The sequence below is a fragment of the Eurosta solidaginis genome, chromosome 5 (genome assembly GCF_040869045.1).
Source record: "Eurosta solidaginis isolate ZX-2024a chromosome 5, ASM4086904v1, whole genome shotgun sequence".
NCBI classification, from domain to species: Eukaryota; Metazoa; Arthropoda; class Insecta; order Diptera; family Tephritidae; genus Eurosta; species Eurosta solidaginis.
The window spans coordinates 42,190,724-42,205,382 of record NC_090323.1 but is presented as its reverse complement, the minus strand read 5'-3'; the positions used below and the strand labels follow the sequence as shown (position 1 = coordinate 42,205,382).

The window sequence follows — 14,659 nt, the reverse complement described above, 5'->3', positions numbered from 1 at the left end:
CTATTATTTCCCATTCTATTTAGTTGATTTAGTGACTCATTATTACAAGTGTAAGCTTTGGTGATCCGACGGGCGAATAGTTTTTTTTTTTTGGTTATTACATTATTTGTTATTTAAGTGGGCTGTATATTATTTTATTTAGAGAGAGGTAGCTATGCGCCTGTTACACCTTGTATGTATTCATTGTCGGCGAGCACTGGGTGCTCCAAGGTATTGGCTGCGGGTTGAGCCACCTTGTTTTGCTTTGAAAAACCCCGCTTTGGAATAAAAAATTTAAACTATGACTTTAGAATATTTCACTAACCAGTTGAGAATTACAAACACACTCAATGGCTAATGAAACAAACGAACGAAAAATGTTCATAGTTTAAGTCACTTAAACAACAAGGACTCTCCAGACAAATTAAAACAATCTAGGTTAGGTTAGGTTGAAGTGGCTTGGACAGCGGAGGCCATTGCGGCCCTTTGTGCTACCACGCGGGGCCCCTATTTCCTATTTCTCTACTTTCGAAGTATGCTTAGACCCCAGTGAGGCTAAACCAGCTCGCTTGCCTGATGAAACGCAAGATGTCATTTGTGTGTGCAGATTAAAGTTCCGCAAGACCCCCAAAGGAGTTTTTGTGGAGGCAGTACCTGGTTTTTGACAGTGCGGGACAATGGCACAGATAGTGCTCTACGCTTTCTATTTCCTCCTCCTCCCTACAGCTGCGGCAGAAGTCATTTGTCTGTAGGCCCATATAGGCACCATGAGTGCCCATGAGACAGTGACCTGTAAGAAGGCCCACTAGTGGGCTTATAGAGATACGGTTTAACTGTATCACCGATTGCGATCTCTTTTCATCCAGCTTAGGCCAGATTTGCTTGGATATTCTACATGTAGGTTCCATGGCCTATCTGGCGTTTGGTTGATCCGTGAATAGAGATCGCAAGCAGTGCTTGCAGGTGTTTAGAGGAGCGCTGGCCCAACCAGCGGAAGTTATTGTTAGCAGATTGGTGCCTTCCCTAGCTAGCTCATCCGCAGCGGAGTTTCCTGAGATGTCACATAACCCATATAATGCTCAGGTTGCATTTATCAGCTAGCTTGTTGAGGGTTGCACTTCAACGCCACTAGTGACGAGGTGTTACTGCATTGCAGGGATTTTATGGCAGCTTGGCTGTCCGAGAAAATTACAATCTAAGTCCTCCATACATAATCCTTCCAAAGACTTTACTCGACTCTGCGCCACGAACTCCAAAATATTTTGATGTCACTTCTACCGTACTGTATATAATATTTGTTCCAAATATGAGCCAAATCGGACATCATAGGTCGCTTTCTATTCATGCATGTATAACGTGTTCCAAATATGGACCAAATCGGACCAGAAATACGATTTTTTTTGAAAATCTCGATCCTTGCGCCACCTAGCGGTGATTTTTTCACAGGCCGCTTTCTATTCGTGTATGTATTATATGTTCCAAATATGAGCCAAATCGGACCACAAATAGGATTTTTTTGAATATCTCGATCCTTGCGCCACCTAGCGGCGATTTTTTTAATAGGTCGCTTTCTATTCATGTATGTATTATGTGCTCCAAATATGAAAAAAATTGGACCAGAAATGCGATTTTTTGAAATATCTCGATCATTGCGGCACCTAGCGGGATTTTTTCTTTTTATTGCATTGTCATCGGGTTCTGAACTATATTCCAAGTTTCAAGCTTGTATCTTATCGGGAATGTACTTAAATTTCAATTAAAAAATTCGTGCCGGCCAGCCTGTCAAGTCAAGCTAAATAAAACCGTTTAAAAATGCGCAGTTAGGTATACAAATATTAAAGAAATTTTGTGTAAACAAGTGCTAATATTGTTTTTAAGCTCATGTATTCTAAGCTGGATACACATTCTGTTGATTTTTCTGTTCAAACAAATTGTTATTGAGTGCGCGCACTTTTGCTTACTTAGGGCTGTTTTCATCGCATTTAGTTAACGCTAGCTTTCACTTTTTTTGACAGATCTACGGACAATTTTTGTCAGATAAAGAGTCAGTTAGCCCTAGCCTTAAATGGCGAAAAGGCATTAAAAAGACGCAGAAAATAAGAGGTTTTTAAATCTAAAATATAAACAAAATTTCACTTGTGTCATTTTAAACTGGTTATGTTAGATGTGCCAGTTAACGAAGATAACAGTATAAGCCCATTCTGTGCTTAAAACCTGGCTTTTATCAATCACTTTCCGCTTGTTAGTGCTGAAACTCATGAATTTTCAATGGTACTTATATCCAGCGAATACTGTACTGTGCCTTGTCGAAGTATATGTATGCTTTTGTGGCAAAATAATACAAATAATTCCATATTACACAATTTAACTATACTTTAAATAAGCAAAAAACTACCAATGCTTTTATCAGTCCAAATTTGCTTGAACGCTAACAATATGAAATCGATCATAGCTTTGCTATCGCACCTGCTATGCTTCGCCTCGGCGTTTCAAATTCGAGAAATTAGAAATACACAAGGTAATATCTTGGGGTCTGTGGAACCAAATATAGTTCCAAGTCTACGTATATTAAATGGTCGAAGTGCTACTGCTAGTCAATTTCCTTATCAAGCTGGTTTATCGTTGTATGATGGTGGACCAACGCGATGGTGGTGTGGTGGATCGCTAATTAGCAACGAATGGATTTTGACGGCTGCTCACTGCATGACTGAGTAAGATATAAACGGAATAAATCAGCTTTAAAATCTGCGATTAATTGCTAATTTATTTTCTTATTTCTTATATTCCATATTCTTATATTTCCAAATTTTAGTGTATTAAGTGTTAACGTAATTCTTGGTAGCACCACTCGTTCAAATGCCCCCGTAAGCTTTGATGTGGACAGTAGCAAATTTATATTACATGCCGAATTCAACGCTGACACTGTTTTTCATGATATAGCTTTGATTAGAATTCCTGCAGTAACATATACAAATGCCATTCAACCTGTGCGCCTGCCACCACGTGCTTCATCTTATCCCACATACGATGGTGAAACGGTTGTTATGGCTGGATGGGGTCGTATTGTTGCTAACGCAACCGCTGGTTCACAGACTTTACAGTTTGCAAATTTTAAAGTGATCTCAAACGAAGCATGTACAGCTGTCTATGGTGAATCTTTAATATTTGCTGGTAAACTTTGTACTGCTACTACAAATAAAGTATCTATTTGTGCTGGTGATTCTGGTGGTGCATTGGTGTTGACATCTTCAAACATTCAAATTGGTATTGCATCATTTAGTACAGCAGAAGGATGCGATGTTGAATTACCAAATGGATATACTCGTGTTCCTCACTACTTAGATTGGATTAAGGACAAGACAGGCCTTAATGTTTAAAAAAAGATTGTCAAATAATATACATTAAACTAATTAATATGTACGAGCAGGACCCGTGCACATTTTGTGCTGCCAATATAAAAAAGTCTCTTTATCAAATATCAACAAAAATCAGCTGTTCTATCAATCAATTAAAACTTACAGCTTGCGCTGCCATCTGGCATATGAAAGCAACTGCCGGTAATGCAGTGCAAATATTCACAATGGTGCGATAGTACAAATAGATTTATTTTTGTGCTCACAATCGTTTATTTTTAACAAATTATTTTAATAAAATATAGCTAAACAACAGCACTACGACCAAAATTGTCCAAAGCTCGCTAAGAACCTAAATCTCCATCTTTACAACCAAAAATTTATTTATAGATTTGAATTCCAAATAAGAGAGAAAAAGGGACCCGCACATAAAAACAGCAATTAGAAATAATATATATGATGATTCTTCATTTTACTAGCATAACGTCCGTTACTTCACTATGTATACTTCCCTTTCTTCAATCTGTCTGTGCATTTTTTGTGAAGCTTAACTCTTGCTCTTATTCTCACCGCTATCTTCTCCCGTGAACTTTCTTCAATCTGTCTCTTCCCTTTCTTTGTAACTTAACTCTAGCTCTTACTCTCACTGTTGTGTTCTTTGAAACTTTGGAGTTAAGGTGAAAGATATAAAATCTATCCGAAGTATCCATAATCGATAGAAAATAAAAATCTCGCTTGTTGCTAAGCCAAATACCCATATACCGTAAAATTGCCTAAAACATGCATTTATGACAAAATATTGAAAACTATCCCATAGTACGCCATTGAACTATACTACAAACAAACCAAAATAGTCAATGCGCGAGTCAGTCTGAATTTGCTCGAACAGCAGCAACATGAAATCGTTGATAGCTTTATCGCTCCTACTATGCATCGCCTCGGCTTTTGAAATTCGGGGACCTAGAATTACAGAACATGCACGTTTGAGGTGTATGGTGCAACAGGTAGTTCCAAGTCCACGTATAACAAGTGGTCAAACGGCTGCTACTAATCAATTTCCTTATCAAGATGGTTTGTCGGTATTTGATGGTGACATTTCTCACTTTCGTGTCATAGGTAGCATGGATATGAACTATGTACAGTAGAGGTAGCATAGATATGGATATGGATAGAGCCGTATCTGACAACTATGTAGCAGATGCACTAACAAGAAGAGCCAGAGATCTATCAGACGTCGATCAACAGACGCTAGACATATTTCTTCGTTTCTCTACTTGGAAGTATAAGCTCCAGCTTATAAACACAGAAACCCACTTGCAGGATGACTTCGCAGATCTGGTCACTTATCCGAATAGATTAACTGTCTTCAGCCTGCTGGTTGACCTAATAACGGTGCACAGCTTGACTGGGATGCAGGAGTAACACATGAGACTGTCTATAAATGACTTTTGTCGCAACTGTAGAGATGATGATGAGATAAAATAGGTGGAATACTTCGTTTTTAATATCAACAGAATGCCAAAACCACGCCCCCGGTTTTTTAACCGATTCGATAGCCATGCAGATCTTAGCTCTGCGGAAAGAGGAAAATTACTACGATGTGCCAAAGAAACAAAGCCGTCCATGTCCAATTGTCCAAATGTCCATGACAAATTGTAGAATATTAGAACTCCTCTGCTTTGAGCAGGAGCAGAATTTTCAATCGAATCCTAAGTCAGCTGTTCATAGTACAACATTCCTGAGTACAGATCGATGAGCTCAGACAACACTATTAACCACAGAGCTATATTGTTGTTTCTATTGACGACATCGACCAATGCTATGTCGACTATGATATCAGGTTTTTATACTCAGTTGAGCATAGCTCACAGAGTATATTAAGTTTGATTGGATATCGGTTGGTTGTACAGGTATAAAGGAATCGAGATAGATATAGACTTCCATATATCAAAATCATCAGGATCGAAAAAAAATTTGATTGAGCCATGTCCGTCCGTCCGTCCGTCCGTTAACACCATAACTTGAGTAAATTTTCAGGTATCTTGATGAAATTTGGTATGTAGGTTCCTGAGTACTTATCTCAGATCGCTATTTAAAATGAACGATATCGGACTATAACCACGCCCACTTTTTCGATATCGAAAATTTCGAAAAACCGAAAAAGTGCGATAATTCATTACCAAAGACAGATAAAGCGATGAAACTTGGTAGGTGGGTTGAACTTATGACGCAGAATAGAAAGTTAGTAAAATTTTGGATAATGGGCGTGGCACCGCCCACTTTTAAAAGAAGGTAATTTAAAAGTTTTGCAAGCTGTAATTTGGCAGTCGTTGAAGATACCATGATGAAATTTTTTTTTTAAGAAAATTTTAACAAAAAATTTAATATCTTTACAGTATATTAGTAAATTATGTCAACATTCAACTCCAGCAATGATATGGTGCAACAAAATACAAAAATAAAAGAAAATTTCAAAATGGGCGTGGCTCCGCCCTTTTTCATTTAATTTGTCTAGGATACTTTTAATGCCATAAGTCGAACAAAAATTTACCAATCCTTTTGAAATTTGATAGGGGCATAGATTTGATGACGTTAACTGTTTTCTGTGAAAAAGGGCGAAATCGGTTAAAGCCACGCCCAGTTTTTATACACAGTCGTCCGTCTGTCCTTCCGCTCGGCCGTTAACACGATAACTTGAGCAAAAATCGACATTTACTGAACTTAGTTCACTCACTTTATCTTGGTATAAAATATGAACGAAATCGGACTATGACCACTCCCACTTTTTCGATATCTAAAATTACGAAAAATGAAAAAAATGCCATAATTCTATACCAAATACGAAAAAAAGGATGAAACATGGTAGTTGGATTGGTTTATTGACGCGAAATATAACTTTAGAAAAAACTTTGTAAAATGGTTGGGACACCTACCATATTAAGTAGAAGAAAATGAAAAAGTTCTGCAGTGCGAAATAAAAAACCCTTGAAATTTTGGCAGGTATTACATATATAAATAAATTAGCGGTATCCAACAGATGATGTTCTAGGTCACCCTGGTCCACATTTTGGTCGATATCTGGAAAACGCTTTCACATATACAACTACCACCACTCCCTTTTAAAACTCTCATTAATACCTTTAATTTGATACCAATATCGTACAAACACATTCTAGAGACACCCCTGGTCCACCTTTATGGCGATATCTCGAAAAGGCGTCCACCTATAGAACTAAGCCCCACGCCCTTTTAAAATACTCATTAACGCCTTTCATTTGATACCCATATCTTACAAACATATTCTAGAGTCACCCCTGGTCCACCTTTATGGCGATATTTCGCAACGGCTTCCACCTATAGAACTAGGGCCCACTCCCTTTTAAAATACTCCTTAACACCTTTCGTTTGATACCCATATCGTACAAACACATTCTAGAGTCACCCCTGGTCCACCTTTATGGCGATATTTCACAACGGCTTCCACCTATAGAACTAAGGCCCACTCCCTTTTAAAATACTCATTAACACCTTTCGTTTGATACCCATATTGTACAAACGCATTCTAGAGTCGCCCCTGGTCCACTTTTATGGCGATATCTCTGAAAAGGCGCCACCTATACAACTACCACCACTCCCTTTTAAAACCCTTGTTAATACCTTTAATTTTATACCCATATCGTACAAACACATTCTAGAGTCACCCCTGGTCCACCTTATGGCGATATTTCGCAACGGCTTCCACCTATAGAACTAGGGCCCACTCCCTTTTAAAATACTCCTTAACACCTTTCGTTTGATACCCATATTGTACAAACGCATTCTAGAGTCACCCTGGTCCACCTTTATGGCGATATCTCGAAAAGGCGACCACCTATACAACTACCACCACTCCCTTTTAAAACCCTCATTAATACCTTTAATTTTATACCCATATCGTACAAACACATTCTAGAGTCACCCCTGGTCCACCTTTATGGCGATATTTCGCAACGGCTTCCACCTATAGAACTAAGGCCCACTCCCTTTTAAAATACTCCTTAACACCTTTCGTTTGATACCCATATTGTACAAACGCATTCTAGAGTCACCCTGGTCCACCTTTATGGCGATATCTCGAAAAGGCGACCACCTATACAACTACCACCACTCCCTTTTAAAACCCTTGTTAATACCTTTAATTTTATACCCATATCGTACAAACACATTCTAAAGTCACCCCGTGGTCCACCTTTATGGCGATATTTCGCAACGGCTTCCACCTATAGAACTAAGGCCCACTCCCTTTTAAAATACTCCTTAACACCTTTCGTTTGATACTCATATTGTACAAACGCATTCTAGAGTCACCCCTGGTCCACCTTTATGGCGATATCTCGAAAAGGCGACCACCTATACAACTACCACCACTCCCTTTTAAAACCCTCACTAATACCTTTATTTTATACCAATATCGTACAAACACATTGTAGAGTCACCCCTGGTCCACCTTTATGGCGATATCTCGAAAAGGCGTCCACCTATAGAACTAAGCCCCACGCCCTTTTAAAATACTAATTAACACCTTTCATTTGATACCCATATCTTACAAACATATTCTATAGTCACCCCTGGTCCACCTTTATGGCGATATCTCGAAAAGGCGACCACCTATACAACTACCACCACTCCCTTTTAAAACCCTCATTAATACCTTTAAGTTGATACCAACATCGTACAAACACATTCTAGAGTCACCCCTGGTCCACCTTTATGGCGATATCTCGAAAAGGCGTCCACCTATAGAACTAAGCCCCACGCCCTTTTAAAATACTCATTAACATCTTTCATTTGATACCCATATCTCACAAACATATTCTAGAGTCACCCCTGGTCCACCTTTATGGCGATATCTCTGAAAAGGCGAATTTTATACCCATATCGTACAAACACATTCTAGAGTCACCCCTGGTCCACCTTTATGGCGATATTTCGCAACGGCTTCCACCTATAGAACTAAGGCCCACTCCTTTTTAAAATACTCCTTAACACCTTTCGTTTGATACCCATATTGCACAAACGCATTCTAGAGTCACCCCTGGTCCACCTTTATGGCGATATCTCGAAAAGGCGACCACCTATACAACTACCACCACTCCCTTTTAAAGCCCTCATTGTTGCAGAACGCCCTGTGTTCAATAATTTTAGTAGTAAATTTTTTGATCTGGTAACCTTGAAATGTAAACTCGCCGCTGTCTGCCAAGTCCCATTTTGTAATATGAAAAACCACCATTCGTTGGCAAGCAGTCGGATAAGGCACACAGCGGTAAGTAGAAAATTTGTCATTTGTCATTTTGTAATGTGATTTTACTAATTTGTAACCTGATTTAGAAATAAACCACCCAACCTACCATCTAATAAACCAACATCAATTGTTCACAACTGGGTGCGTTAAATTCGCAAGCCTGAGCCAACGACATCAAACTTTATTTCGCTACAAATTTTATTTCGCTGTTGACCAAATGGGCTGCGCTTACTGCGCCCGTCACATCAGCGACGCCATGCCCGTAATACTTTGCCAATAACAGCAGCGATCATTTTTATTGCCAAAAAAATATTCTCCGTTAAATGTTCAACAGGTGGATATGAATGTTGTAATTGTTCGCCATTTTAACGCCAGTAACACACCACCGTGAAAGCCACTACAACGCCACGTCAACGTCGCCGTCTCATTCAGGAACGTCGCAGCGCTAGCAAAGTCGTAGCACCACTTCGCAACGCAAGGTAAATGTATGTATGCATATTTCTGCCTATATTTCCCAAGATCGCCGCCACAAAGTAGTAAATACGTTGCTATTTGCGCCATATATATCAAACAAAGATTCGGGTAATTAATAAATTTAGAGCCACGAATCTGCGTAGTTAAGCCACGGGTGTGCATCTATACATATATGTAATTTAATAGCCACGCTTCTGTATTAACTGCTTCAATACACTTGCTACATATGTTGCACAACCCGCCACGTAGAAGTGATCGCCTTATGAATAGTAGTAACAACATGGATAAGAACGCCACATTATCCCCAATAACGGAAACGCCGTGCAGCATATCTGAATCTGCCACAAGGAAACGTTCAGAAACACAGGTATACAGTGCCCCAAGTAAGTCCGCGGTAACCGAACGAGTACACATCCATGATGGAGCCCCAATTGCCTCAGCCAGCCAAACGGTTATAACCACGGGCACTTCGCCGACGCCAAGCCATGCCCAAAGTAACCACGGTGGTCATAACTACGACGAGATGGAAAAACGTATAGCCATGTTGGAGCTCCATCTGAAAGCCACTCAGGTACAGTTAAAAGAACGGCAGTCCCAGAACTATGCCCTTCGGTCAACGGGATTGCATAACGGTAGTTCTGCTGTTACCTACGCCAGCAGCATCGTCGCGCATTCACAGCTAATGCTGCCGCAGTCAACGCAAGCACCTCCAGTGCTGCCACAGTCAACGCAGACGCGGATTGAGCCGTCGCCAATGCCAACTAGCACACAGTCGAATGCCTCCACGCCATTTATCGAAGCCCCTTGTGTACCTCCGCCCAATTCTAGAAATTTATACAATTTTTGTCAACCCAATGCAACACCTTATGATTTGCGCTATACCTCCGCGCTACATTCAAATAATTTATTTTCAGCTGAGTCGTCAGCCGCTCCGACGTCGACGCCTCAAGTCAGTGGGGCTTGTAATAACGTACAGTATGTACCCTATAATTTGAACCCTCCCAAAAAATTGTTAGATTTGCCTGAGTTTAGCGGTAGGGCTGAGGACTGGCCTATGTTTTATGCATTTTTCGTAGAGTCGACCGCGGCATACAGATATACCAACTTCGAAAATAACCAGCGTCTCCAAAAGTGCCTTAAGGGTGATGCACGTGAAACGGTCAAGTCACTACTCATCCACCCTAACAACGTAAATTGCATTCTAGAACAATTGAAGTTTAGATTCGGACGACCAGAGCAGCTGGTTCGTAGTAAATTAGCGCAGGTTAAAGAGATAGCACCAATCTCTGAGAGTATGTTAGGGAAAGTTATATCGTTTGCAATGAAAACGAAAAACATCTGCGCACTTTTGGAATCTGCCGGTGCCGAGCATCATGCCAACCCTATGTTACTCGACGAACTTATCGCCAAGTTACCCATGAGCAAACGCATTGAGTGGGGTCGGCATGCAGCCACCATACCCGCTCGAGCCACAATATTACATTTTAGCGACTGGCTCACCTCACTCGCCAATGACATATGCACCATCAATGATGACTGCCAACTCGCTGCTCGTGAACCTAAACGCCGTACAGTCCTCCATGTAGATGATGCTACTCTGCGGAGTTGTCCTATTTGCCAAGGTCAACACAAGCCATTACAGTGCAAACGCCTAACTGGAGCCACGGTAGCCGATCGATGGACCCTAGTTAAATTTCGACGATTATGTTTTGCCTGCCAAAATGGGGGTCACATCACCAGCAATTGCAGAAGGCGAAAGGTTTGCGGCATCGATGGATGCAGTAGAGCACATCATAAATAACTTCATGAGTCTCGGTCAGAGCGTCCGCCAGCTCCATCAACATCGTCGTCACGAGGCGCCTCCCTTGTTACGTCCAGATCTACCGTTTTAAGCTGTTCTACCAACTCGCCGAAGGTTAAGTTACTCTACCGCATTCTCCCTGTCACACTGTATGGAAAGCAACGTCGCGTGGATACATATGCCTTACTAGATGAAGGTTCATTTATAACGATGATGGAAGACAGCCTCGTGAAGGAGTTAAACCTAGTAGGACGCCCGTACAGTCTGAACGTTCAATGGTTTGGGGGAGATTCGATTCAAGAGCCCGCCACCTTAGTCGAATTACAAATAAGCGGTGCTGGTATGAACAAAAAACACAAGCTGTGACAGGTCCATGCCGTACGTAATCTAAAGTTGCCAACACAAAGCCTTAGTTGGAGTGACCTGGAAATGGACGACAAGGAAGCAGGTGAACTGCCAGTGCAGCCGCACTCAGGAGCCACACCTCGACTTCTCATCGGGATTGATAACTGCCACTTGGGCATAGGTTCAAAAATCATCACGATGAGGAAACACGGCCCGTTTGCAGCCAAAACAGAACTGGGTTGGGTAGTGTTTGGTCCTGTCAGCAAATCCCCTCCTTCGATAGCTACATGTCTTTTCTTGAAATGCAATCCAGATGAAGTGCTTCATAACATGGTTGCCGAAAGTTTTGGCGTTAGACCATCGCCACCAATCGAAAGCGACGCCGACATCCGCGAACGATCTATTTTGGAGTCGACAACTTGTCGTGTTGGACGAAGATTTCAGACGGGTCTTATATGGAAGGATGATAATATTCAGTTGCCAAGCAGTTACAATATGGCGCTCAAGAGGCTAAAGAGCGTTGAAAGGAAAATGAACTACGATGCCAAGTTCGCTAAAGTTTATAAGGAAATCATTGATAGCTATATAGGGAAGGGTTACGTACGTAAACTCACTACGTCGGAATCTATCTTGTCATCGCCGCGTACCTGTTACCTGCCCCATTTTGCCGTAGTAAATCCGAACAAGCCTGGAAAACTTCGATTTGTGTTCCATGCCGCCGCCCAGGTCAATGGTATCTCCTTGAATAGCTGCTTACTTAAAGGACCGCAGGAGTATAAGCCGTTGCCTTCGATTCTCTTCCGCTTTCGTGAACGAGCGGTGTGCCTGTGTGGCGACATTAAGGAAAGGTTTCATCAGATATTAATACGTCCGGAAGATAGGTGTGCCCAGCGCTTTCTGTGGCACAGTGCTGACTCTGGCCAACCACCCGATATATACGAAATGTGTATAATGAAGTTTGGAGCTGCTTGCTCCCCTTGCGCGGCTCATTATGTTAAGACGCGAAATGCGTTGGAACACGTCGATGACAAACGTTATACGTCACGGGCCGTGACTGCAATCTTCGAAAATCACTATGTGGACGACTTGGTAGATAGTTTCGACTCAGCAAAGGAAGCCATAACCGTTGCAAACCAAGTAAGGGAGATCCACAAGGATGCTGGCTTTGAGCTCCGTAATTTCACGTCAAACTCGGAGGAAGTGATTGCAGCATTGGGTGGAGTGGACGTCGACAGGGTCATCGGATTAAAAGATGGACTGCAGACTGAGAGAGTTCTTGGGTTGCACTGGCACTCTACGACGGACTACTTTAAGTTTGGACTGAAGTTTAACAAAGTAAGCTGGGCGGTAGTGAACGGAGGTAGGTGCCCTACAAAGAGGGAACTTCTCAGTGTGGTTATGTCCATATTCGACCCACTGGGATTTCTAGGTAACTTCGTGATAGGAGCAAAGTTATTGATGCGAGAAGTGTGGAGGCACGAAACACCTTGGGATGACCCACTCCCAGCAAACATAGCCGAATCATAGGAAAGATGGCGAAAGCAACTGCCAGCGGTAAGGGAGTACGCCTGCCCTCGCTTCTATTTCCGAAATGGTACGCCGAAATCTCTACAGTTACACGTATTCGTCGTCGCCAGCGAAAAGCCTTTGCTGCTGTCACATATTGGAGAGCAACGAATGCCCGAGGTGAGATAGAGGTCACATTCATCTGCGCGAAATCAAAGGGCGCTCCACTAAAAACTTTGACCATACCGCGATTAGAGCTGCCGCCCGCAGTTTTAGGAGCTCGTCTTCAACAAGCTGTGCGAGAAGCGCATTCTTTCAAAATCGACAAATGTTTTCTCTGGAGTGATTCGGGAACAGTGATCAAATGGATTCGCAGCAAACATCGTAAATATAAGCCCTTCGTGCAGCATAGAATCGCCGAAACTTAGCCGCTACTCACGAGTCCGATTGGCGCTGGATACCCACAGCACAAAACGTGGCCGATGAAGCCACTCGAGCCCATCACAATATCGTGCTTGGCCCTAAGACTCGTTGGGTACAAGGTCCATCATTTCTGCGCGAAGAGGAATATGCTTGGCCTACTGAAGATGGAATCTCTGCCGATGTTGTTCATGAAGAAGAATTGCGCCCACAGCAGACATTTATCATCGTATGCAAAAATTTCATTGACTTCGATCGGTTCTCTTCATACAATAGGCTACTACGAACTACCGCCTGGGTTGTGATGTTCGTCGAGATATGCCGCCGAACCCAAAATAAGAATCCGTATGGTCTTACAGCTAACAATCTCGAAGCAGCGAAGCTTCTCCTATGCCGCATCGTTCAGAATGAATGCTTCTCCGAAGAAATCCAACAGATCCAAGATGGAAAAGAAATATCAAATCAGAGCCCTTTGGTGCAGTTGTCGCCGTATCTGGATGAGAATGGTGTGCTACGTGTTCGTGGACGTATAGATACAGCCAGCTGGCTCCCGATATGTACTAGACGCCCTATAATATTGCCGCCAAAACATGTGTACACGAAACTGATAACGGAGCATTATCACATTCTCATGGGCCATCAAAATACCGAAGCCATCATATGCGCTATTCGCCGAGAGTACTGGGTGCCACGTCTAAGAACGCTTCTACGAAATGTCATCGCTAACTGTAAGGTTTGCCGCCTACGGAAAGCAGCACCAGTCCCGCCATTAATGGGGCCGTTGCCAGTGGATCGACTTACGCCCTACGTAAGGCCGTTTGCTTACACTGGTATGGATTACTTCGGTCCACTTAACGTAACAGTGAGGCGGAGTACAGAAAAGCGGTGGGTAGCGCTTTTCACATGCCTAACCACGCGGGCTGTCCATCTGGAGGTAGCTCACGATCTGATCACTGACTCCTGCATCATCGTAATTAAAAATAAATAAATATAAGGCGCGATAACCTCCGAAGAGATCTAAGGCCGAGCTTCTCTTCCAATTTGCGTCGTGCTCCTCTTGATTTTCCCTACAAATTGGCCGGACGGGACCTACATGATTTTATGCCGACTCCGAACGGCATCTGCAAGGCAGATGAGTTTTCACTGAGAGCTTTTCATGGCAGAAATACACCCGGAGCGCTTGCCAAACACTGCCGAGGGGCGACCCCGCTTAGAAAAATTTTCTTCTAATTGAAAAACCTTATTTCTAAAATTTTTGATGTTGCTTTGCCCGGGGTTTGAACCCAGGGCATCCGGTGTGGTAGGCGGAGCACGCTACCATCACACCACGGTAGCCGCCATCATCGTAATTAGAAATTTTATAAATCGTAGGGGCGTCCCTACAAGGTTGAGCTCAGACAATGGGAAAAACTTTGTTGGTGTGAACAACGAGGCCAAGAGATTCACCGAGGTATTCGATTGCGAGCGTGTCCAGGGCGAGCTTTTTCGACGAGGTGTAGA

General features: G+C 42.4%; 2 protein-coding genes across 6 annotated transcripts in view; one reads left to right on the top strand and one right to left on the bottom strand.

The window, feature by feature from the left end:
- The window catches only part of Sytbeta (Synaptotagmin beta), a 381,108-nt gene that overhangs the window by 238,274 nt on the left and 128,175 nt on the right, over nucleotides 1-14,659 (bottom strand). The window lies entirely within an intron of this gene.
- On the top strand, nucleotides 2,406-3,356 carry LOC137254150 (collagenase-like). The gene is made up of 2 exons (XM_067791886.1): nucleotides 2,406-2,690; nucleotides 2,792-3,356. The coding sequence occupies exons 1-2, from the start codon at nucleotides 2,416-2,418 to the stop codon at nucleotides 3,354-3,356; spliced, it is 840 nt and encodes a 279-aa protein (XP_067647987.1). The 5' UTR covers nucleotides 2,406-2,415.